The sequence below is a fragment of the Scyliorhinus torazame genome, chromosome 18 (assembly GCF_047496885.1).
Source record: "Scyliorhinus torazame isolate Kashiwa2021f chromosome 18, sScyTor2.1, whole genome shotgun sequence".
NCBI classification, from domain to species: Eukaryota; Metazoa; Chordata; class Chondrichthyes; order Carcharhiniformes; family Scyliorhinidae; genus Scyliorhinus; species Scyliorhinus torazame.
This window is the reverse complement of record NC_092724.1, coordinates 147,929,350-147,956,639: the sequence shown is the minus strand read 5'-3', so window position 1 is coordinate 147,956,639 and position 27,290 is coordinate 147,929,350. Positions and strand designations below refer to the sequence as shown.

Sequence of the window (27,290 nt, the reverse complement as noted above, 5' to 3'; positions counted from 1 at the left end):
ATATCCCCCCTCCCCCATATCCCCCCTCCCCCATATCCCCCCTCCCCCATATCCCCCTCCCCCATATCCCCCCTCCCCATATCCCCCCTCCCCCATATCCCCCCTCCCCATATCACCCTCCCCCATATCCCCCCTCCCCCATATCCCCCCTCCCCCATATCCCCCCTCCCCCATATCCCCCCTCCCCCATATCCCCCCTCCCCCATATCCCCCCTCCCCCATATCCCCCCTCCCCCATATCCCCCCTCCCCCATATCCCCCCTCCCCATATCCCCCCTCCCCATATCCCCCCTCCCCCATATCCCCCCTCCCCCATATCCCCCCTCCCCCATATCCCCCCTCCCCCATATCCCCCCTCCCCCATATCCCCCCTCCCCCATATCCCCCCTCCCCCATATCCCCCCTCCCCCATATCCCCCCTCCCCCATATCCCCCCTCCCCCATATCCCCCCTCCCCCATATCCCCCCTCCCCCATATCCCCCCTCCCCCATATCCCCCCTCCCCCATATCCCCCCTCCCCCATATACCCCCTCCCCCATATCCCCCCTCCCCCATATCCCCCCTCCCCCATATCCCCCTCCCCCATATCCCCCTCCCCCATATCCCCCTCCCCCATATCCCCCCTCCCCCATATCCCCCATATCCCCCCTCCCCCATATCCCCCCTCCCCCATATCCCCCCTCCCCCATATCCCCCCTCCCCCATATCCCCCCCTCCCCCATATCCCCCCTCCCCCATATCCCCCCTCCCCCATATCCCCCATATCCCCCCTCCCCCATATCCCCCCTCCCCCATATCCCCCCTCCCCCATATCCCCCCTCCCCCATATCCCCCCTCCCCCATATCCCCCCTCCCCCATATCCCCCCTCCCCCATATCCCCAAGTGAATCCAGCCCTAACCTTAACCTCTGCAATGCACGCGCAACCGATGGCGTGCATTCATATACCTGCCTAACAGTGTTGCCTTTTACCCCTGCCCCCCCCCCCAGGAGAAGCGCGCACACAACAATAGGGAGCATGTGAGGACTGGAGGAGGGCCCGCTGATGAGAGGCCACTGACCGTACACGAGGAAAGGGCCCTGGAACTGGCTGGTGGACCTGAGGACCGGGAGGTTGCTGATGCAGAGGTCGGGGGCGTACTAGCGAGTGAGCCACCGACAGCCCGTCCCCATATCCCCCTTTCCCTATATCCCCCTCCCCCGTATCACCTGATCACTGCCTGATGTCTATCCATGCATGCTTCATTGTGTATCGCAGGACCAAACGTCCAGGCACCCATCCCCGCAGATGCAGACCGCCCGCAGGATGCCCCTCGGAGACCACAGGAGACGGAGAGACCCGCACCCTCCAGCATGCGACGCCCGCAGGATGCCCCTCGGAGACCACGGGAGACGGAGAGACCCACACCCTCCAGCATGCGACGCCCGCAGGATGCCCCTCGGAGACCAGGGGAGACGGAGAGACCCGCACCCTCCAGCATGCGACGCCCGCAGGATGCCCCTCGGAGACCACGGGAGACGGAGAGACCCGGACCCTCCAGCATGCGACGCCCGCAGGATGCCCCTCGGAGACCACGGGAGACGGAGAGACCCGGACCCTCCAGCATGCGACGCCCGCAGGATGCCCCTCGCACACCACGGGAGACGGAGAGACTTGGAGCAACAGGGAGACGACACCCCCGTCATGTGCGGGAGCGACCACCCAGCGACGAGGGGGGCAGCCACAGGCCCCCGTCACATCCGAGCCAGGACACCACTACCCAGGACACCACTACCCAGGACACCACTACCCAGGACACCCCTACCCGGGACAGCACTACCCAGGAAGACGAAATACCGGACAGTGACTCAGAGTGGATGGGTGGAGACGAACCCCCACCCCAAAGTGCCATGGACTCAGAGTGGGACGAAGAGCACGACACAACGCCACTGCTGTCACCAACACCCTCCACCATCGCAGAAACACTCACCACGGTTGGGCACTTTAGTGATGAGGCGTCTGGTACACTCACTGGTGCGCACAACACAGCCGTCCCGGTACAGCAGGTGGAGGTAGGAGCAGCAGAGGGACCGGGCGGTCGGAGGGCAGCCCAGCCCAAGCGAACATCTGCCGCCCAGATGGATCCCGGGTTCCTGCAGTTACCACACCCATACATAGATCCGATGCAACCACCGACCCGGAGACGAGCGAAGAGGGTGACGGGCGGCTTGCGGCGGCTGCGGTCGCAGGTGGAGGAGTCCACCCGCGTCCAGGAGCTGGGAGTGGTGCCGGTCATGCGTGCCACCCAGGCCGACACCGCACGGGTGGCGTCCGCGGTGGAGGCAATGGGTGCGACGGTGTCAGACATGGGGAACGGTTTGCGAGGCCTGGGGCCTTCCGTGCAGGCGGCGTCTGTGGCCCAGGAAATGGCTGCCCTCTCACAGGAGGGCATGAGCCAGTGCCAGCGCCAGATGGCAGAGGCGCTCAACGCCATAGCCCAGTCTCAGCAGGCCATAGCCCAGTCTCAGCAGGCCATGGCCCAGTCTCTGCAGGCCATGGCCCAGTCTCAGCAGGCCATGGCCCAGTCTCTGCAGGCCATCGCTGAGGGCATCGGCGCCAGTGGCCATGTGCGAGCCGGCGTCGCAATGTCACAGACAGGGTTTGCCAACCCCCTGGGCTCCATGGCTGCAAACCTGCAGACCCCTGTCGATACCAGCACGGGCCTCCAGGACTGGCAGCGCCAGATGTCGGGGGGGGCGTCGGATGGCCAGTCCGTTCGCATCCCCCACCCATGTAGAGGCCTGGGGACCATCGGGCACCCCCGAGGGAGGAGGAGGTGGTGTGGTCCGTCCCGGCTCCCTCTGTAGGGGAGGTCCCGGTACACCGCGACACCTCGGACTCCCCCCCCCTTCCGTCCCAGGTACATTGGGTGGGCAACGGGCAGGACAGGCTGGCAGCTCGCCATCCCAGTCGCCCGGGCCGCAGCCTGGCCCATCTAGGCCAGGACGCCTCAGGAAACGGCCGCCAAAGGGATCCAGTGTCAGAGGGCAGGAATCACAGGAGTCCACCTCCAGTTCTGCTGTACCGTCTGGGGAACCACGTAGACGTAGTCAAAGGGCCCGTAAGGCCAAACAATTAGACACTGAGTAAGTTGGCACGGGTGCAGGGCACAGTTGAGTTTTAGGGGCTAGGGCACGTGCATGAACTCCTTTGGTTATTAAAGTCAATGTTACACCTACCGAAGCTGCCTTTGTGCTCTGTCCAAAGTGTGCGGGGGTGTCATGTACGTTGAGCGCAAGTGTGTGTGTGAGGGGTGGTCTTACCTCAGCCCCAGGTGAGCCTGCCCCCTTCCCCCTGGGCCGCCATCAACATCCCCCGGGCAGAGGACGGGACCGTGCGCTGCAGTGTCACAGCCGCATGCAGGGATGGTCCGGGTGGATGGTGGTACTGTGGCCATGGGTCCGACGTAGTCCAACGATGTAGAGCCAGGAGCTCATCGCTGGGCGGGTTGTCATCATCCTCCATGGCCTGCGATAGACACGCGTCCACCCGCAACTGTGAGCCCGGCCCGTAGTGCCGCAGGTGGATCGGCAATGGGGGGGGGGGGGGGTGTGCATGCGGGTGGGGTGGGTGGGGTTGGGGAGGGGGGTGAGGGTGCTGGGTGGGTGGATGGGTGGGGGGTGTGGGTGGTCGGCTGTTGCCATGGTGTGCGGTCTGTGGCCATACTACCCAATTCCCACGCCCATCTAGTCAGTGAAGCGGGCGTCTATCAGTCTGTCCCGTGCCCGCTGGGCCAGCCGGTAACGGTGGACAGCCACCCGCCTGTGTCTACCCCGTCTGCCCTGACCATTGCCCCCATCCCCCTCATCTGGGGAGGACTGGGCCTCTTCCTGCTGCTCCTCCACTCCGCCCTCCTCTGCCTGCGGCACATCACCCCTCTGCTGGGCTATGTTGTGCAGGACGCAGCACACCATAATGATGCGGCCGACCCTACCTGACCGATACTGGAGGGCGCCCCCAGAGAGGTCCAGGCACCTGAAACGCATCTTCAGCACGCCAAAGCACCTCTCGATCACTCCCCTTGTCACTACATGGGCATCATTGTAGCGGTTCTCCGCCTCATTGCGTGGCCTCCGTATAGGCGTCATCAGCCACGATCGCAATGGGTAGCCCCTGTCGCCCAGCAACCAGCCCCTCAGCCGGGGATGGCGTCCCTCGTACATGCCGGGGATGGATGACTGCGACAACACGAATGAGTCGTGTACACTGCCTGGGTGACGGGCGCAGACGTGCAGAATCATCATGCGGTGGTCGCAGACCACCTGTACGTTCATTGAATAGGTCCCCTATCTATTAGTGAACACGGCCCTGTTATCTGCAGGTGGCCGCACGGCGACGTGCATCCCATCGATCGCGCCCTGGACCATGGGGAACCCGGCCACGGCAGAGAAGCCCACGGCCCGGGCATCTTGGCTGGCCCGGTCCACGGGGAAGCGGATGTAGCGGTGCGCCATGGCATATAGGGCATCTGTCACTGCCCGGATGCACCGGTGCACCAATGTCTGCGATATGCCGGACAGGTCCCCACTCGGTGCCTGGAATGACCCCGTTGCATAAAAGTTCAGGGCCACCGTAACCTTGACGGACACGGGGAGAGGGTGTCCCCCGCCAGTGCCACGCGGTGACATGTGTGCCAGCAGTTGGCAGATGTGTGCCACGGTTTCCCGGCTCATCCGGAGTCTCCTCCTGCATTCCCGGTCCGTGAGGTCCTGGTATGATTGCCGGGGCCGGTACACACGGGGCGCCCTCGGGTGCCTCCGTTGCCGTGGGGCCGCGACGTCCTCCTCCCCCTCCTCATCCTGTCGGTCAGGTGTCCCTCCAGCCTGGGCGGCTGCCGCCTGCCCCTCTGCGGCAGCCTGCGCCGCCTCTCTGGCACGCTCCTCCTCCTCCTCCTCCTCCTCATCCAGGGCAAAATAGACATGAGCGGCTGCCACCACGGCGGCCAACATCGCTGGATGGTCTGAAAACATGACGGCCTGGTGGGGGGGAGGGGAACGACGACATGTCATCATTGCCCATATCCCCTCCTCCCCCCAGCCAGGTGGCATGGACCGCATGGGTCCAACTGTTGGAGGCTGGCACCTGGCCAGGTGGACTAACTCACTTGCCCTCCCATCCCCCTCCTCAGCACGGACCCCCCCCCAACCTCCACCCCGGCACGGACCCCCCCCCCCCCCCCCCCCCAACCTCCACCCCGGCACGGACCCCCCCAACCTCCACCCCAGCACGGACCCCCCCCCCCCCCCCCAACCTCCACCCTGGCACGGACCCCCCACCCCGGCACGGACCCCCCCCCAACCTCCACCCCAGCACGGACCCCCCCCCCCAACCTCCACCCCGGCACGGACCCCCCCCCCCCCCCCCCCCCCCCCGCCGCACACACACACACACAACCCGAGACACACCTCTCCTCACGCATTCAGACTGCGGCCACGCCATTGCCTGCCCAGAGCCAACCCCCCAGGCCGCCACTCACCTCCACGCTGGTCGGCGTGAGCCTGGAGCACCGGGTCACGCCGATGAAAAGGAGGTTTGATTCACGTCGACGTGAACGGTCATCACGTCGACGGGACTTCGGCCCATCCGGAAGGGAGAATATCGGCAGGCCGAAAATCGGCTGCCTTGCGCAGACCCGTGACATTCTCCGCGGCAGCGGTGACATTAAAGCCCCGCCGACTTTTCTCCCTTCGGAGACTTCGGCAACCGGCGGGGGCGGGATTCCCGGCGGCCAACGGCCATTCTCCGACCCTCTGGGGGGTCGGAGAATGACACCCCCTGTTCCTTTCAGTTTTGTGATGATTTTGGAACAGATGTCATGTGCGACTTCCACATTGAATATAAATTTGTTTTGTATGCGTGCATTGTATAAAATGAACTTTTCAGCCTCAATTCCTTATGGTTCTTTCTCCCATGTCTTTGTCACCTTCACATGAGGAATACAGCATTATCAGCCCCTGGCAGTCATCAGTGCCATTCCTTGGATTAACAACAACGATTTGCATTTATATAGCACCACTAACGTGGTAAAATGTTCCAATGACACCTCATAAGATCATTCATCGAGTGTTATATTTTAATAGCTGTCAGCTGGCATGCCTCTCTTCCCATTTTCCAGCGAACTCCTAGAAAACCAAAGCGCATTTCTAGAATTACACACAATCATATCTCACAGAAACAGGCCATTTGGCTAGCAGGTCTCAGCCAGTGTCAGTGCACCACTCCAGCCATCTCCTCCACCTTCTCAACTGTATCACATATCATTCCATCCCCCGATCGCTCCTGTACTTCTGTAGCTTCTTACCCGTATTGACAACCTGGTGGTCAGCTTTGTTTCGGAACCCTATGCTGCTTGGCTCTATTGTTGTAACATACTGCAGTGCACCAGGCAGAGATAGGATATCCCTTTTAAGGTTGCTCTTACCAAAAACATTTACCTTGACTCAGACAGTATCCATATCCAAAGACCTGTATTCACGCACATTAGGCAGGATCAACTTACATGTTAATAATGTGACCTTCTACCACTCCATCTGTGCATGCTTACAAATTGCCTCGTCTTGGCAGCGTCTACCGTGCCATAACTCTGTTCCTTTAGAATGTTTTACCAGCCAAGTACAGTAGGGATGCTATTCTTACAGATCCCTAATTGATTAAGACAATAGTACACAAATTCTGGGTGACTACGGCAGCTGTCTGATTCTTTCCTCTCCACAGACTTTATAAGGCATTAGAACGGCTTTTGGTTAGATTTGTCTACATTGTGACTGGTGCATGGGATCACATTTTTATTTTTAAACGCATTTTATTCAAACTTGTATCAAAGTAGTTACAGCAAATAAACACCCCGGGAAACATTCTTCCCAACAATCAACGATACAGTTTGTACAGACTTTCCTCCTTTTTCACCCTCCCCTGCGACAAACAGCTCCTCAAACACGGTCACAGACATCCCCCACCTTTTCTCAAACTCCCCTGCTGAGCCCCTTAACTCATACTTTATCTTCTATAACCGCAGGAAGTCATACAGGTCACCCAACCATGCTGCTACACCCGGTGGCGATGCCGACCGCTACTCCAGCAAAATTCGTCGCTGTGCAATCAGAGAGGCGAAGGCCAAGATATCGGCCTTCCTCCTCTCCATGAGCTCCAGCTTCTCTGAAACCACAAATATCGCCACCAAAGGGTCCGGGTCCACCTCCTCCTCCACTATCCTGGCTAAGACCGCGAACACTCCCGCCCAGAATCTTCCCAATTCACAACCCCAAAACATGTGCGCATGATTTGCTGGCCCCCGGCCACACCTCTCACACTCATCTGCTACCCCCTGAAAGAACCCACTCATTCTCGCCCGAGTCATATGCACCCTGTGCACCACCTTAAACTGTATCAGGCTCATCCTTGCACAAGGAGGTCCCATTTACCCTTCGCAGTGCCTCACTCCATACTCCCCAATTGATCTCCATTCCCAACTCCGCTTCCCATTTCTCCTTGATCTTCACCACCCACTCGCCTCCCTGCTCCCCCAGCTACTTGTATCTCCAATTCTTCCCCCCCCTTTCACATCTGGAAGCAGCAGTCAAAGTTCGTGATATAATTGGTCCATCCAGATTAGCCCTACGAGATTATATTTTGTGATTTAATTGATGAAGGTTTTGTTCAGGCAGGAGTGAATGTACAGAAGAACTGAAGTAACTGGTTTAGAGCTGTTCTTATTGATGCCAGTGACTGCTTCAACAACCTGCTTTTAGTTAATGTATCGCGTTACGTCTTTTTTGTTTCTTCCCTGTGGCATTGATATTGGCCAAATGAAAAGACGAGAAATCAATCTGTTTTGGGATCATTCAGTTTCACCCAGAAGTGAGGGATAATAATATTGATATTTAAAAGTTATTTATCATTGCTTTGCACATTTTCTATAATGCTGCATTCTCAGTGCAGCTGAGCAAGGGAAAAAAACACATTGATGGCACGAATGGTCGGTGATCTTGTGATTGAAAGACAGATAGCAGTGCACTTGGTTGACACATGGAGATGTTCAATTTAAAAAAAACAACTTTTATAGCCTCTGCAGATTGTCCTAATTCTAAATGAGTAGGATGCTGTTTGTCAACTGAGTGCAAAGCTAGATGGAATGAGATCTGTCACATGCTTTGTTAAGATTGTGTGTATTTGTACGAACCTCTTTTTGTTCATTCATGGGATGTGATGCCTCCTTTTTCACCCCCCCCCCCCTCCCCATCACCACCCCCCCCCCCCCCCCCCCCGCGACATTTATTGCCAACATTTATTGCCCATCCCCAATTATCCTGTCGAAGGTGGTGGTGAATAGCCTTCTTGAACTGCTGTAGTCCATGGTGTTCTTGGGGAGGGAGTATCAGGATTTTGATCCAGTGATAGTAAAGGAACAGCGATATAGTTCCAAGTCTGACCGTTTGTGGCTTGAAGGGGAACTTCCAGGTGGTAGTGTTCCCAGGTGTCTGCTGCTCCTGTGCTTCTAGAATCTAGATGGTAGCAGTTGTGGGTTTGGAAGGTGCTGCCTAAGGATCCTTGGTGAGTTCCTGCAGTGCATCTTGTAGGTGGTACACACTGGTGCCACTGTGCGTTAGTGAAGGAGGGGGGGGGGATGTTTGCGCAACAGGTTCCAATCAACTGGGTTGCTTTGTCCTGTATGGTGTCAAGGCTCTTTAGTGCTGTTGGAGCTGCACTCATCCAGACAAGTGGAGAGTATTTCATCTCACACCTGACTTGCGACTTGTAGACGGGGGCTGGATTCCCCGATTTTGAGACTACGCCGGCGTGGGAGCAATGGCGTTTTACACCCGAAAAAACAGCGCAAAACCAACACTGATCCTCCTCCTGGTGGGGGGTAAGCAGGCAAGCAGTGTGAAGCACGCAGCGTAAAGCCCCCAGGTCTATCTACGGATAAGGTCGGAGAATTGCCGGGTCCGTGGTCGCGCATGCGCACGGGGGTGTCCTGCAGCGGCCGCGCCGTGCAACATAACACCGGCCGCGTGCAAACCCGGCCTGCCAAAAAGTGCCCCCCCTTGGCCAGGCTTGCCACCCCCCACCAGTTTCCCCAGCCCCCGCTAAAGTCAGCAGGGTTCCCAAAAACAAAATAGCATGAGTGACCCACGCCTTCGGGAACGCAGCCCATTGGGGGCGGAGCATCAAGGGAGGGCCTCAGTTGACGCTGCTTTGGAGGGGGCGGAGCATCACAAAAGTGGCGCTGCCCCCGATTCCGGCGGCAACGGGGATTCTCCGGCCGAATCCCGCTCAGGGTTTTGGAGTCAGAAGGTGTGAGTTTTTCACCGCAGGATCCCTCGCCCTTGACCTATTTTTGTAGCCACATTTATATGACTAGTCCAATTCAGTTGATCGTGGGGATTCAGTGATGGCAGTGCCATTGAATGTCATGGGGCAATGATTAAATTTTCTCTTGTTGGAGATGGTCATTGCCTGGCATTTGGATGGCACGAATGTTACTTGTCAGCCCGAGCCTGGATATTGTTCGGGTCTTGCTGCATTTGGACGTTGGCTGTTTCAGTTGCAACATAGTAACAGGTGTAGACCATTCAGCCCCATGAGCGTTAGATCAATGGCTAATCTGTATTTCAAATCCATTTTCCCATCTCCGCTCAATTATCCTTGATACCGTTACCTGATTAAAAATCCATCAATTCTAAGACTGCAATTCTAGACTTTCAGCACCACTTTACTGTAAAATTGTCCTTTATGAAATAGCCACCAAAAGCAAATGGCATGCTGAATACTGTCAATATGGGGTATCATTGGATGGTGATAAAGTACTGACTGAGATGGAAATGCACATCTAGTTGTTGGCTCGTGCAGTATCAGAAGTGGATTTTGGCGCAGTTTTGATACATAAAAATTGGCCAGTGGTAAATTCCACAAGATCGTAATAAAACCAAAAGAAATAGGTACAGGAATCAGCCATTCGACCCCTTGAGCCTGCTCCACATTCAATCGGATCACAGCTGATCCAACATCCATTTTTCTGCACTTATCCCGTAACCCTTGATTTCCTTATTGATCAAGAATCTATCTATCTCAGCCTTAAATATACACAAGGGGTGACCGAGGATGCGCTGCCGGCGACACGGAGAATCCCGACAGCGGAGAATCCATCCCAAGGACTCTGCCTGCACAGCTCTCTGTGGCAAGGTGTTCGAAAGACACTCAACCCTCTGAGAGAAGAAATTCCTCTTCATCACAGTCTTAAGTTGTCACCACTTCATTCCAAGACTATGCCCGGTGGTTCTCGACTTTCCCATTAAGAGAAACATCTTCTCCGCATTTACGCTGTCGAGCCCCTGTTTCATTGAGATCACCTCTTAATTTTCCAGTGAGTAGAGTTCCAACCTGTTTCACCTTTGCTCATAAGACAGCCCCTCCATACCGAGGATCATCCCAGTGAAACTTCTCTAAACACTCACCAATAAACATGCGGGTGAATTTACCAGCCCCGTTGTGCTCAATTTGGTGATGCCTCTTGCAAGATTTGCGATGCTTGAGATGTCTCGTGAGATTCATCTGGATCTCACCCTTCTGATCAGCATATTTAAATGAGCCGTATGGCTCATTACTGAATGTCAGTGCTGGATTCTCCGAGCGCCCAGGAACTAACGGCCTCCACAGCGAGGCATCAAAAAGGCGGTTTGGTTCTGGTCCACACAGACGTAGACTGGGGTAACGGCACCTGGGGGTTCCACAGGCCTTTGGAGACCCGTGGGTGGTCAAGGACAGGGCAGGATGTCCTCCTGTCACCCAGGCACCTTGGCACTTCCAGGGTGCCTGGGTGGCATTGCCAGGCTAGTACAGGCACTGCCAGGGTGCTAGGATGGCAGTGTCAGGGTGCCCAGGTGCCAGGGTGGCACTGTCAAGTGTCCCGGCATGAGGAAGGGTATGATGAATATTATGAAGGGTGGGGGGATGGACGATGAAGGGGCCTCAAAGGTTGGGGAGTTGAGAGTGGGGGTCCTAAAAGGGGGTGGGGTGAAAAGGTGGCTAGGGAGGCCTGAAAAGGGGGGAGGCCTTCAGTGACTCCATAGCGGAGTGTCCTCACGAGGTAGGGAGTAGGGTAGTGACGTAGCCCATGGGTGGGAGGTGTGGGGGACTCTCAAGCTCACTTAGAAATCGGGGTACCCTTTCAAAATGGCGGCCCAATCTCTGAGGAGCCAGACTGGCTGGTGAGTTCAGCTCCCCAGTGATGAAAACATTTCTAAGAGCTCGATTCAACTAAATGAGAACAAATCCCATAGCGAGCGTGTTTAGCTCTTGCAGTGCCAAGAGACATATAGCTATTCAATGCAACTTGCGCGGAAGAGGCTGCACATAGTCCCGTTTATACACTGGGGAGCCGCGCTTTTTAAATGGTGTCCTGACCTCCAAGGCCCCCAAAGCATCCCTTAATAATCCCTTAATTATAATACTATACATAATAAAAGGTTTCTTGTGTTAAAGTTACAAACAAGTTTATTGGGCTTAGCCAAGGACTTCCAGTATTTCAAAATAACATCTAATTTCACTTGTAACTTCATTACAGTGTTAATGTAAGCTTACTTGCGACACTAAAAATATTATTATTATTGTGTTGCGACTCTGATCAAGTGGGGCTGAAATTGACCACGCACTATAAGGACATAGACCATAAGACAGAGGAGCAAAATTAGGCCATTCGCCCCATCGGGTCTGCTCCGCCATTCAATCATGGCTGATATGTTTCTCGCCCAGGGTGTCGTGACAGTTGACGCTGAGCAACAAAGCACTTGACAATAATAAGGGTCCATGTGCCTACAGATATTGGGGAGTTTGCCTTCCAGTTGGGTCGGCTGACGCATAGGCTAGTATGGAATTGTCAAAGAATGGTAATTGAAATTGAACTTTTCTCCGAGACGGTTGGCATTGTGGAATTTGACGGACAAATTAATCTCAAACATACATGTAAACCTGTGGCAGTTAGGTGCAGATTAAAGCATTGAACACTGGACCTGTTATATTACTGAAGTAGAAGCTGTTTGGATAGGCATTTATCTGCACTGTTCCTGCAGAACCTAAAACAGAACCACAGTGGTTGTGAGTAACCACAAGTGGATTGTAGAATGCACGGTGCAGCCTGTGAACCCTGTACTATCTGAAGTGAAGGTACCTGTCTCCAGGCACCTGTAAGGAATAATCCGTCACCTCGGATGTTCCTTGGGCTGTGAGGGTGGGTGGGTCTCCAGGCTGGAGAAGGAAGCCTGTAGTTGGTATCCAGTTGATTTACTGTATAATACAGTCAGGCAGGGATGGCATTTTATGGAATTATGTGACGTGGGTGTGGCAGAGCTGAAGTAATTTCTAAAAAACAGAGCATAGTTTGATTTGAAATGCTCTGGCAATTGTGATGTAATAATGCAAGGACGGAGATTTCAGTTGCACTATCTTATTGTTTTAAACTATGGCCCACTTTTAAAACTACAGAAATGATACAAGGAGGGGGGGGGAATTGGCTTATAAGGTCAAGTGACTGAGATTTTTTAATGCCATTCTCTATTGCAACCAAATTAAGTTTATAACATTCATCATTTTCAAATGGAAAATAATCGCCGACCATTTTTGAAACTGAAATAATGATTTGTGGGCCTGGCCCACATGTACATGAAAACATGAACTTTAAGTAAGGTGAATGAAAAAATAGATTTAGTTCCTTGAAAATGAGAATTGCTTAAGAATTGTTTGTTGAAACGTGAAGTCAATATTTGATCTGCGATGATACTTTTGTAATGGTTTCATAAGCGTAAAGCAAAACAGCACAGAAAAGCTAAAAACCTCAGGTCGCAAATATAATAATAATCTTTATTATTGTCACAAGTAGGCTTACATTGACACTGCACTGAAGTTACTGTGAAAATCCCCTCGTCGCCACACTCCGGCGCCTGTTCAGGTACACTGAGGGAGAATTCAGAATGTCCAAACTACCTAACAGCATGTCTTTCGGGACTTGTGGGAGGAAACCGGAGCATCCGGACGAAACCCACGCAGACACGGGGAGAACGTGCAGACTCCGCACGGACAGTCCCCCAAGCCGCGAATCGAACCTGGGACTCTGGCGCTGTGAAGCAACAGTGCTAACCACTGTGCTACCGTGCTGCCATTATTATGGTGTATGCTGGCTAGTTCCCTTTATCCTTATAAAACGACCGCGATCCTCCTCGTCGTTACCCCATCCAAATCACTGTGAGCTCTGTTTCAGATGTATAGTTGGAGAACCACATGGTCATTCCTATTTGTTTCAATATAGAATACCTACAGTGCAGAAGGAGGCCACTCGGCCCATCGAGTGTCCACCAACCCTCTGAAAGAGCACTCGCATCTAGGCCCACTCCCCTGCCCCATACCCTTTACCCCTTAACCCCACCTAATCTTTGGACACTAAGGAACAATTTAGCATGTTCAATCTCGTATCAGCCTCCCCGAACAGACGCCGGAATGTGGCGACTAGGGGCTTTTCACAGTAACTTCATTTGAAGCCTACTTGTGACAATAAGCGATTTTCATTTTCTTTCATTTTTTCATCTACCTAACCTGCACATCTTTGCACTGTGGGAAGAAACCGGAGCACTTGGAGGAAACCCACGCAGATATAGGGAGAACATGCAAACTACACATTTGATGTGTGACAGGAGGGGGTTATCTCCTCCACATAATGTACATAAACTGTGTTCGGTGCTAACCGATTTCAGATAATTAGCTTGAAAAAACAAAGGGTGAGATGAGGGAATTCTGGAATGCGTTGCCTGACAGATTGGTGGAAGCAAATTCAATTATAATTTGCATAACCAAATTGGATGAATACTTGAAAGGGAAAATTGTCAGGGCTCTGGGGAATGAAGGGGATAGGATTAATTGGATCCCAAAATAAAAATGCTGGAAAATCTCAGCAGGTCTGGCAGCATCTGTAGGGAGAGAAAAGAGCTAACGCTTTGTGTCCAGATGACCCTTTGTCAAAGCTAAAGACAGAGAAAGTGGGAAATATTTATACTGTGGAGTGAGAATGAAAGATGATTAATTGGATTAATTGGAAAGAGGATTAATTGGATAACTCTTTCAAAGAACAGGTACAAACACGATGGGTCAAATGGCCTCCTTCTGTGCTGTGTAATTCTATGATTTCGACTGCAAATAAAGTAGGAAAGTTTACCAAATGGAAGGGCACTTGTGAAGCTGTGATTCCGCCTCAGTAAATGTACTGGGCCCCAGCTCAATATCACCTTTTTCCCTGTGGTTTATGTCTTAACAGGCAAGAAAAAGAGCCGGGGATTGAAGTTGTCAAAGGAGGTTTTCGAGCAGCCCCAGGCAAGCCCCACGTAAGTAGTAACCACAATTTTATGGAACTTGGGATTCATTCAATACCCGGCAGGACTGCAGAGTTATTAAAACCATAGAGCATATGCAAGGTTGTGGAGACCAAGTGGACAGTTTTTTGGGTAATATTTTGAAAATTGCCCCTTAATTGGGAAAAAAAATAATTGGGTACTCTGAATTTATTTTAAAAAATAGAATTTGCAGCAGTTCAGATAAGGTTCATGCAATACAGGGGGTAGACAGGAAGATAGCGTTGAGGCCACGATCAGATCAGCCATGATCTTATCAAATGGCGGGGCAGATGTGAAGGGCTTTGTTTTATAACCTTTCTGCTGACCGTGTGCTTGAATCACACGTTTTCAGAACATTTCTTTACTTAAAATCCATAACTTAAGAAACAGCTCCAAATACTTTTATACACACAAACATGAATCTGGAGCAGCAGTCGGTCAGTCAGCCGTTCACATCTGCCCCGCCATTTGATAAGATCATGGCTGATTTGACTGTGGACTCAACTCTATCTTCCTGTCTACCCCCTGTACCCTTTGACTCCCTTGTAAATACAGAATCTATCTAACACAACCTTCAAAATATTCAATGACCCTGCCTCCCCTGCTCTGAGGAAGAAAATTCCACAGATCAGTGATCCTTAAGAGAAAAAATTCTGCCCATCTCGATCTTAAATGGGAGACCCTTATTTTTAAACAGCATCTCTTGGCTCCAACCTCTTCCATACGGGAAAGCATCCCCTCAGCTTCCACCATGTCAAGTCTCCTCAGGATCCTGGATGTTTCGGTAAAATCACCTCTCATACTCCTAAACTGCAATGGATAAAATATCCAACCTAACCAACTTTTCCTCATCCGATAACCCTTCACTCCTGGAATCTATTGCATCAACCTGATCCGAACTGCTGCAAATTCTATTTAAAAAAAATAAATAAATTCAGAGTACCCAATTATTTTTTTTCCAATTAAGGGGTAACTTAGCATGTCCAATCTACCTAACCTGCACATCTTTAGGGTAGTGGGGGTGAGACCCACGCAGGCACGAGGCAAATGTGCAAACTCCACATAGACAGTGACCCGGGGCCAGGATCAAACCCGGATCCTCGGTCCCATGGGCAGCAGTGCTAACCATCGCACTACCGTGCTGCCCCCAAATTCTATTATACCATTTCTCAGGTAAGGAGACCAAAACTGCACAAAGTATACCAGGTGAGGTATTTCCCTTGCAATAAACACCAACATTTAATTTGCCTTCCCGATCACCTTTTGTACATACATACATACTACCTTAGCGAGTCATGGACCAGGCCATCCAGATCAGTTCAGCTCAGTTGGCTGGACAGCTGGTTTGGGATGCAGAGCGAGGCCAACAGCACAGGTTCAATTCCTGTACCGGCTGAGGTTATTCATGAAGGCTCCGTCTTCTCAACCTTGCCCCTTGTCCGAGGTGTGGTGATCCTCAGGTTAAATCACCACCAGTCAGCTCGCCCCCCTCAGAGGGGGAAGCAGCCTATGGTCATTTGGGACGATGGCAACTTTGTTCTTAACTTTACATTATGGACCGAGACGAGGAACATTTCTATCTCTCAGTAGGCCATTAACCTGTGGGATTTTCGTCCCCAGAAAATAGTGGGGAATGGGTCTTCAAATTTATTCAAGACTGAGTTAGACTGATTTTTGTTAGGCAAGGGAGTCAAAGGTTATGGGGGCCAGACAGGAACATGAAGCTGAGACCACAAACCTATCAACCATAATCTTCCTGATCGGCAGAACAGGCTTGAAGGGCCGAATGGCCTACTCCTGCCCCTAAGTCCTATGTTCCTCATATCTCCTTATGTGGCTCAGTGTCATACGCTGTTTTATAATGTCCCTGTGAAGAACCCTGGCATGTTTCATTATATTAAAGACGTTATATAAAGAAACGTTTCTGTTGTTGATGAAAGTCAATCCGAGTGAAACTTGAGAAGGAAAGAAGGAGGCAGTTGGGCTAATGACACCTCTGTCATTACTGTCATGGACTCTGAATAGAACCGGTTCAGGGTAAATTATACCCAAGCAAAAAGGTTTCTCCACTCCTTGAACTCCCATTTGCAACTCTAAACACAGCACCAGATTTCCCCCAAAATAGGAACTTTTCCTTGTATGGTGTCCCTTTGACATTTTTCTGGATGCTATTTTGAATTTAAGCAACCCACGTCTGGACTGAATACACATCAAGCTGGATTTTTGACTACTGCACAAGACCAGCATTCTATCCATGTGCACATTTAAGACCATAAGACACAGGAGCAGAAGTAGGCCATTCGGCCCATCGAGTCTGCTCTGCCATTCAATGAGATCATGACTGATCTGATATATATATATATATATATATCTGATCCTCAACTCAACTTTCCTGCCTTATCCACAGAACACTTGATTCCCTTACTGATTAAAACATCTGTCTATCTCCTGGGCATGATGTGGAGATGCCGGTGTTGGACTGGGGTGAGCACAGTAAGAAGTCTCACAACACCAGGTTAAAGTTCAACAGGTTTGTTTCGATGTCACTAGCTTTCGGAGCGCTGCTCCTTCCTCAGGTGAATGGAGGAAGGAGCAGCGCTCCGAAAGTTAGTGACATCGAAACAAACCTGTTGGACTTCACCCGAGGAAGGAGTAGCGCTCCGAAAGCTAGTGACATCGAAACAAACCTGTTGGACTTTAACCTGGTGTTGTAAGACTTCTTACTATCTTCTGGGCGGCATGGTTGCACAGTGGTTAGCACTGCTGCCTCATGGCACTGAGGACCTGGGTTCGATCCCGGCCCCGGGTCACTGTCCGCGTGGAGTTTGCACATTCTCCCCGTGTCTGCGTGGGTCTCATCCCCACAACCCAAAAAGATGTGCAGGGTAGGTGAATTGGCCATGCTAAATTGCCCCTTAATTGGAAAAAAATAATAATTGGACACCCTAAATTTTTTTTAAAATCTGTGTATCTCAGCCTTGAACATATCTGATGACCCAGCCTCTACAACTCTCTGAGGTAAAGAATTCCACAGATTCACTATCCTCTGAGAGAAAAAAATTCCTCTTCTCTGTCTTAAATGGGCGACCCCTTACTCTGAGATTGAAGGGCTGACTGACCTACTTCTGCTCCAGATTCATATGTTTGTGTGGATAAAAGTATTTGGAGCTGTTTCTTAAGTTATGGAGTTGAAGTAAAGAAATGTTCTGAAAACGTGTGATTCAAGCACATGGACAGCAGAAAGGTTATAAAACAAAGATCTTCAATTCGACTGGTCTCCATTTTTTTATAAACAGAAAAGCAATGGTTTAACTCTGAGAAACAAACTATTTATAATGGGCATTAACACCAATGCTGCAGATTCACCATGTGACCACAGAGTTCAACTTCTGCTCTTTAACCAGCTGGTAGAAGAGTTTGATTGGCGGAGCTCTGATTGCTAATTTCGCGGCGAGCACATGAACCCGATGACCTTGTCTCCCAGACACCATGGGAATATCCCTCCCTTTTGTCTTGGACTCCTGGGAGCTGCCCAGTCTCCAGCAGCCGTATGCCCATTTCCACTTCCTGATTCTTTCGGCAGCGTTAGAGGCTTTGAGTTGCCCTATTTGTAGCCTTGGCTCCTCCATGCTACAACTCCCATTCCTAGGTTTCTGTTTATGCTCCTTTCTGCAGCCCTCTTTCCACCCATCAGTTGGCCAAAGTAGCTGCTCCCTGCTCGAGGCTCTCCCCTACCGTCCCCACCTTCACTGGCGGAGGTCCAGCTAAATGAATCTATAAAATATCCTGTTAAAGAACAGTGTCCTTCAGGACAGGAAACCCCTTGAAAGGTGCTTGTTTCTTTAACTATGTGGAACACCAATACCATATTAAACCCAGATGTTCAACAGTGATGTTCGTGAGAGGAATTACCAATGGTTAGAAACCTGCGATGTTGAAATGCTTTGTCTGCAAAATATTAAAAAGAAAAACAAATGAAACTGCTTTCTCCACTGCAGTCCAGAAGACTGAGCGATCTTCTGTGCAATCAGTCATCAAAGCTAACGTTCACTCCGAATACATTCAGGCCCAGCCCATCCTTAAGGTGTCTGATATTGTGATGTCTGTAGAAACCTTTTTGAAGGAGTGGGAACTGAGCCACTTGCATTCGCATTGACTTGAGACGCAGCAGATTGGACAAACTTTATTCGCTGAGACCATAGTATAGTTGAAAAGAGCACTCTCATTGTTCCTGTGGATTGCCCGTGAAAGAATACACGATGATTCAGGCGTGTGCCACTGCTACATTTAACCAAAATAAATTTGCCGTAATTACAAAAAACATCACAATCTGTATTTTTGTACATTGTAAATATACTCTGATGTTGACAACTTAACTATTTAAAAAGATGAGTTGTATTATTTGCAGGAGGGCTGCTTAAAAATCTGTTGCAATGAACTAAATGCAAATTTATGTCAGTTGGGGTAGTTGATATCTGTCCGGTTCAGAGCTGTGATTCTTGTGCCCCTTTTCACTTGGCATTCGGCCTTCGCTGTGATCAGTGTTATTCTTGCTCTCTGCGTTTGCACCAAGTCCCATTCCCCTATCAGCCCTGTGTTCGCTGACCTACCTTATCTGCTAGTTAAGCAACATCCCAACTGAAAAATTCTCATCCTTGTTTTCAAACCCCTCCAGGGCCTCGATCCTCCTTATCTCTGTAGTCCTCCCCCGGCCCCCTATAATTCTGACCTCATTGAGCATCCCCGATTTTAATCCCTTCACCAATAACTGCTGTGTCTTCATCTGTCTAGGTCCTAAGCTCTGGAATTCCGTTCCCATAGCTCTCTGCTTTCCCCCTCAGGTCAATCCTTGAAACATGGATCTCATGGGCAAGCTTTTGGCCATCTGCTCCAATATCTCCTTCTGTGGCCTGGTGTCATATTTTGTTTTATAGTGCTCCTGTGAGGCACCTTGGGATGTTTCAGTACTTTTGAGGCACTAATCATGGTGCAAACACACACACACACTGATGGACAGATCAACGGACCAATCAGCACACATGCAACATCACAGCCAATCACCAGTGAGAGCACACGCACTATAAAACGGGGAACACCACAGTTCCCGCTCATTCCAGCAGGAGATAGCTCCGAGCACAGAGCTCACAGCGTGCCACTCAGACATACACCATGTGCTGAGTGCCTCTCTAAGATAGTGCTGGGGCTGGGTCCACAGGTTAGCTGGTGAAGTACGAACCACAGCCAGAAGTATACAGTAGTTGTTATCAAGAATAATAAAACAGAGTTGTACCATCTACAACCGTGTTGGTTCATTTGTATAGCGAAACACCCAACACGACATGTTGTTGAACCGCTAAGTGCAATGCTGGCCTCTGCCAAATGTGCCTCGCTCTTATCATCAAGTGTACATATGTTCTTTTGCAGAGGTTTCCAACATTACATTGGCCAAAAGGTATTTTTCTGTTTTGTAAGAACTTGTGTTGTGGAATCTCAAAGTAGTTATTCGAAGCTTCACTCAGGTGTGTGGCGAGGACAGCTGCAAGAACTTTGAGGCATCTTTGCAATGGAGAGGGGCGGGATACCCACCGCGTTACTCCTTTGTGCCCCTTTGTGGTCAGCCCGTGAGGTCAGAGGGTGGGGAGCAAATTTCTAACAGGGAAAACCAGAAATACTTAAGACGAAAGTGCAACAAGTTGAATTGTATCTGCCTTTCCAGTTTCGCCCGAGGGGGTGGAATTGGAAAACTGACATCTGTTTGGATGTGGTGTAGAAATATTCCTGGAATAAAGAGCAATTCCTGGCACCCAATTTATACACGTTTCTCAGTGTTTAAATACATGAGTCAAGAGCAAGATCTGTGTTCCCCGTTCTCCATCCAGTTTCCTTTCCGTTGGTGGCGGTGGGCTGCGGACCTCCATGCCGTGCGGTTAACTTCCAAAGGAGCATGAATCCTTTCTGAAGTTTGCACCAAGTGTAGTTACCAAGCCAGGCCTGTCACGTGACGGCCAGTCTGCCTCTCCATGTAATCCTCAGAATTTACTGGTCAGATTGTTTGTCACTCTGTGTATATTTTAGAATACTTTAGAATCACAGAAGCAGGGTATATGACCCATTGGGGGCCGGTTTAGCTCAGTTGGCCGGACAGCTGGTTTGTGATGCAGAGCGAGGCCAGCAATGTGGGTTCAATCCCCATACCGGCTGAGGTTATTCATGAAGGCCCCGTCTTCTCTACCTTGCCCCTCGCCTGAGGTGTGGTGATCCTCGGGTTAAATCACCACCAGTCAGCTCTCCCCCTCAAAGAGGAAAGTAGCCCATGGTCACCTGGGGTTATGGTGACTTACCTTTATATGACCCATCTAATTTATGTCGGGTGTTTGAAAGTCTCGATCTCCTTTCCTCCTCCTGTAACCTTTTGAATTTTTAGGTTTTCAGTTATTTATCTTTTTAAAAAATATATATATTTAAGCTCTCCTTTCAACATTGGTTTTTGGAAGGCCGTTCCATGTTTTAACTCTTATCTAAATTAAATTCTTGCTAATCTCCATCTTTGTTCTCAAGATGTTTGTGTTTATGACCTCTAATTCGAAAACTCCACAACATACCCACATCCAGGGCGGATTTGCAATGAAATACACCATGCGTAGGCACAGGGACCTGACCAACAGGGAGGCCCTGTCTGCTGCTGGCCTGTTGGACTGCCGGCCCTGTTAAGAGTCAGCACTGCTGGAGTGCATATCGGCAGGGCCAGATAGTAAGCAGGGCATCCATTCAGAGGCTGATTACCTGTTGCAGACTTGAGCCAATCAGCAGCAAATGCAAAGCAAAATCAGCTCGATAACCCTTTACCAGATTCTTTGGTTTGGTGGTTAGAACAAAGATAATTACAGCCTGCGCCGATCCAGATCCTTTATCTAAACCTGTCACCTATTTTCCAAGGATCTACTTCCCTCTGTTCCCTGCCCGTTCATATATCTGTCTAGGTGCATCTTAAATGATGCTATCATGCCCGCCTCTACCACCTCCGCTGGCAAAGCGTTCCAGGCACCCACCACCCTCTGCGTAAAAAACTTTCCACGCACATCTCCCTTAAACTTTCCCCCTCTCACTTTGAAATCGTGACCCCTTGTAATTGACACCCCCACTCTTGGAAAAAGCTTGTTGCTATCCACCCTGTCCATACCTCTCATAATTTTGTAGAGCTCAATCAGGTCCCCCCTCAACCTCTGTCTTTCCAACGAAAACAATCCTAATCCACTCAACCTTTCTTCATAGCTAGCACCCTCCACACCAGGCAACATCCTGGTGAACCTCCTCTGCACCCTTTCTTTCCAGAGACAAGTTATTCCATCCTTTTTTTGTACTTTGTCCGAATTTGCTCAGATCTGTTTTTGTACAACATTCGAGAGTCACAAAGCAGTTTGGTGTTTTACCTGCGCCAGCAGACTGCTTGTTTAACATATTGTGTGGTCTGAAAATTAAATTCATGTTGAGCTGCTTTTCAATAGTGGAAGTCCATGCCCCTGACTTTGTCACTGCAGTATTGGACACGGCAGGCAGATCAGCACAGGTGTAACACCGAATGTTCTAACATGACACTCAAAGACAAACTGTGATCTATTTCTTTGTGTCAGTGCCAGTTATGTTACAAGGTAGCATTATGAATGTTCCCAGACATTCATGCGTTTAAGATGTACAAATGCCTTGAATGCAGAACTTCTGTCTGTTCGGATGTTGTTTCTCTCAAACTGGCCTCTTGAATATCCCCAATTTCAGCCCATCTACGAGTGCTTCCCACACCTTCGCCTTCTTGGCTCTTGAAACGAAGGTGAGCACAGGGCTCCACTAACTGTAAATCCACCCCTGCCCACATCACTGACTCATCAATCAATGGAAATCATTTTGATAACCTTCTCAAAACCCCTAATACCTTTGAACACCTTCACCAGGCCTCCTTCTTCTTTCTAATGAAAAGCACCTCTGATCCTGTGGACTGTTTTGACAACTGGCCACTTGTGTGCAGTATTTTTTTTTCTATTTGCTCATAGATGCCTGCATCACTGGGTGTTTATTGGACATTTATTGCCTTAATTGGTCATAGGCCTTGTTACTGTTATTGGCTCGCTGGGCCAATTCAGAGGCCATTTTAGACCCAACACATTATTATGGGCCAGACCAGGTAAGGACAGTAGATTTCTTTCACTGAAGGACATTGATGAACCAGATGGGCTTTTACAAAAATCAATTCACGTTCATCATTAAACTTTTAATTCCGCATATTTTGTTTTAATTGACTTACAATTTCACCATCTACTGTGGTGGGATTCAAACCCCAGAGCATTATCCTGGGTCACTGCGTCCAAGTAACAATACCACTACACCACCACCTCCCCACCATATCATCAAAGTGAAATTCTACGGCACCCTTTACACAGCCTGACCCTTTTTTTGCTGGTTAATTCCGGTGAAATATGTTCCCTCACGTTTTGTAGGGAGTTGCCCAGTTTGTTTCCTGAGGAGACCCATGTGCTAGCTGAAACCCTTTGTTTTCTCTCTGCAGCCCACCAAGAGACCTGGATTCAAAGGCTTGCATTGCTATTGGTGAAAAGGTAAGTCATTACTCTCCACAACATTTCCTTAGGAACGTGGCATGTGGGACGAAGTTGACATGAAACCATTATTTTGAGATTTGGTTTTGTAGCAAAGCTCTCCGCGACAAATAGATTGTCCATTTTGCTTTGGAATTCTTGGCAACAAAATTTTAAATTGAAACAAAGTGAGTGAGATGCCCTTTATGCTGGGTAACAGGGTGGCATTGTCCTTTTAAGGATTCAACAAATGGATGTTCTTGAGCCACTACTCTTTATTTCATGAGGTAAATTGTAAATGGCTTGTTGGTTACTCACATCAGAGACACGCACGACAATGTTATTTTTGGGATTTGTTTATTTGTAGCACAAGATAAAAGAACATGGAATTTTACAACGCAATGTCGGTCTGTCTTCAGTCCAACAGGCCTATGTTGCACACGAGCCCCCTCTCACCTTCGTCCTATCAGTGAACTTGTTGAGTGATCAGAGCACTGCTGAATTTTGACATGGTAGTCCTTTGTGCTTGCAATGATAGAATTGTCAGTTCTCGCCCAGTAAATGCTCAAATAACTGTCTGAGAATGAGGGCCAGTTGAGTATTTTGAGGTAGGCATTGATTGGATGAGCATCACTGATTATAGATGCCAAATGTTGGCAAACAGGGTGTTGTGTTTTCCATCCAACTTCGCAAAAGCATGAATTTGATGCCCGCAATAAGATCAATCACATTCATTGAAAAAATAATTTTTTAAAACAAAATTGCATCGTAGATGGCTCAAGGTAGAGCCATCCCCCCAGTATTACTACTGAAGGAGCAACGTTATAATTGATTACTTCTGAAGCAGGTGTATTTGTTGCTGTACTGGCTTTATCCATTGGAGGGCAATGCACCACTGTTGCATAATATTCCCAGTCTGCTCTCCAGTCTACTCAGCTAGAAATAGGCATCACTTCATTCAGTTTCTTTTTGTTTTTCAAAAGCATTTCTCGATTGACCTAAGTTAAAACTGGACTCTATTTTCCATAATTTGAAAAAAAAAATTATTTGGGTGTAGAAACATAAGTCTGCATGCTGGTGAGGAATTTTCTGTGTATACCCACATCAGGGGCAGAAATAAAGAACCCAGTGTGATAATGGACAGTCTAATCCATCGGACAGGCACGAGGATGTTGCAGAGCTTGTATGGGGGTCTGAACAGTGGCTTTCAGAGTGCATGGGCGGGATTCTCCCATCGAGCGGCTAAGTGCCGACGCCGGCGTAAAAGCGGGAGTGTTTTACTCCAGCGTCGGCGCCCGTTCCGGGACCCCATTCTGCGGCCCACGCTGCTCCAGCTGCCAATCCCGGCTTGAACCCGGCGCCGCGGGGTCGGTGCATGCGTAGTTGGGCCAGCACCAACTAGCGCATGCACAGTGGCCTTCTTCCCGCGCCGGCCCCGACGCCAAATGGCGCAGGGCTACAGGAGCCGACGCGGACGAAAGGAGTTCGTAGGGCAGAGAGCCCGCTAAGGAGGCCCCCCCCCCCAGGGTCGGAACTCCCCCCCCCCCCCCCCCCCCCCCCAACACACACACAGGCTGCCCCCGGCCCCTTCAACGCCGAGGCCGTGCCGGCTCATAGGATGTTAGAACGGCGCCGGTGGGATTCGGCGATGACGGCCGCTCGGCCCATCCGGGTAGGAGAATCGGCGCGCCGGCCCGGGCCGGAGAGTCATCGCATACCCCGACCGGCGTGGAGAGCGGAGAATCGTGTCCCGGCAACAGGGCGGCATGGCGCGATTCGCGCGGCCCGTCCCATGTCTGTGGAAATACCTCAACACACAAATCTTGGTAGAGGTTTGGAATTCTTTTGCAAACAGCAATTGATGCTGGAGCAAATCTTCGTTTCAAATTTGAGATTAGTACATTTTTGTTTTCCAAAAATAGTCAGGATTTGATGCTAAGGCAGACCAGCAGAGTTAGGCGGATCACAGTTAGGCAGGAATACATTTAGACCCATTGAAAAGGCTCATCAATATCTTGTGGTTGGTACATATGGTGAATGAAGGACCATGGAGGCACTGATGGAATCTTTTTCCCGCTAAAACAATAGGTAGACCTTATTTGTCCAACTGTGAATATCCCTTTTTAGCTTTTGTCAGCATTCTAGTTGCAAAACCAATGGGTTTTTCGGACCCATACTCCATTACATGAGAAAGTACCACTCCCACACCATAAGGGGCTTTTCACAGTAACTTCATTGCAGTGTTAATGTAAGCCTACTTGTGACAATAAAAGGTTATTATTAATATAATTATAGGGCAAGGCGTCGCATGACAGATTAAGTTCCCTGTCTGGATCAAAATGGACCTGCAGATTTTTCGATTGCAGCAGCGCTTTCACATCTTTGCAATCCTCCCTCTGTGCAGATTCCCACTTCCATTTTGTTCTTTTGTGCAGAATAGGTACAGTGTAGCCAACACTGTCGACAAGTCTGGCAAAGAATTTCCAAATTAGTTTATCAAACGACCTGAGCTCGGCCACATTCCTGAGCTCCGGAGCTTCCTTAATCGCTCAAACATTCCTTTCCACAGGAGATAAACCTTGTGCAGTAATTCTGGGGCCTACGTACGCCACGCTCGGTGCCTGAAAAATGCACTTGCTCAGCTTCAGATGCAGTCCTGCTGAGTTGCTCCTCGTCATTCTTACCTGGAACTAAAATGTCATCTGGATAAACTGCAACATGCGGATTGTCTTGTAACAGGTTGCCCATCATCTTTGAAAGATCGCCAGACTGGAGGTTACGCCAAAAAAAAAACGATTATACTTGAACAACCCTTTGTGTGTTGATGGTCGCGTACTACTTCCAATCTTCATTGAGCAGGAGTTGTTGATAGGCCTGGCTCATGTCCAGTTTTGATAACATCTTGCCTCCAGCAAGGGTTGGAATCAGATCGTCTACCCTTGGCAACGGGTAAGCGTCCAGCTTAGAAACCTGATTAATGTTAAGTGTGAAATCCCCACATATGTGCAGAGTACCATCACTTTTAAGAACAGGAACAATTGGAGCTGCCCAATATGAAAACTGTATGGGTTCAATGATTCCGATCCTTTGCAGCCACTCCAACTCCTCCTTCAAAGACAAAATATACGAATTAGCAAGAAAAAGCAGTAGCCAATCTTTTTCTCTTTACGTATCTATAGGAACATTTGCAGTCAGTTTTTAGTGTTCCCCGCTATCTTACTTTCTTCTGGTATTTTCCCTTTCTTAATCAATCCCTTGGTACACCTTTGCTGAATTTTAAACTGTTCCCAATCCTCGGGTCTATTGCTTTTTCTTGCTGATTCATATGCTTCGCCTTTGAATCTAATGTATCTCTAATTTGCCTTGTTAGCCATGGTTTGGCCACATTTCCCTTTCTACTCTTGTGCCAAATAGGAGGTGGATATTGCATATGACAGCCCAGAATCAAGAGCACAGATCATGGTAGTAAAACGCCATGGGCCAAGTCTACTGGCTGTGCTTGGCTCAGGAAACTTCTGGAGTGAGATAAAGCACACAAGTGATAGAGGACGTCATTCAGAAATGTCCTGACCAACTGGGTACATTATGGGGCACGACACTTAAATTGTTCGTAGATCCTCAGGTTATTACTCGCTTTTCCAAACCCTGACAGTGCCCTTTGCCAAAAAAGCCAAAGTGGAGGAGGAGTTGGTATGGCCGCAAAGGCTCGGAATCATTGGGCCCATTCAGTTTTCATATTGGGCAGTTCCAATTATTCCTGTTCTTATAATTGATGGTTGTGCGCATTTGTGGGGATTACAAACATATCAGCCATGATTGAATGGCTGAGCAGACTTGATGGGCCTAATGGCCTAATTCTGCTCCAATGTCTTATGATCTTATTATTTGAATGGGTGTAAATTGAGAGCGTTGGATATTCAGCGAGACCTTGGTGTCCACATGTATCAGCCGCTGTAAGTAAGCACGGAGGTACAGCAGGCAGTAAAGAAGGCAAATGGTATGTTGGCCTTCATAACAAGAGGTTTTGGGTATAGGAATAGGGATGTTTTACTGCAATTGTGTTGGTGAGGCTACACCTGGAGTAGTGTGGGCAGTTTTGGTGTCCTTTTCTGAGGAAGGATTTTCTTGCTATGGAGGGAGTGCAGTTAAGGTTTACTAGGCTGATTTCTGGGATGGCGGGACTGTCATATGAGGAAAGCCCAAGTCGGTTAGGATGACATTCATTGGAGTTTAGAAGAATGAGAGGGGATCTTTTGGCAAAGTTAACTTTTGGCAAAGTTATCAAATTCT

General features: G+C 49.8%; 1 protein-coding gene across 1 annotated transcript in view; it reads left to right on the top strand.

Annotated features, from left to right (window-relative positions):
* map2k6 (mitogen-activated protein kinase kinase 6) overlaps positions 1-27,290 on the top strand; it is a 157,377-nt gene that overhangs the window by 40,610 nt on the left and 89,477 nt on the right. The window contains exons 2-3 of the mRNA XM_072483562.1: positions 14,340-14,406; positions 22,973-23,021. Of these exons, the coding sequence (XP_072339663.1) occupies positions 14,340-14,406; positions 22,973-23,021 (116 nt within the window). The remainder of the gene's footprint in view (positions 1-14,339; positions 14,407-22,972; positions 23,022-27,290) is intronic.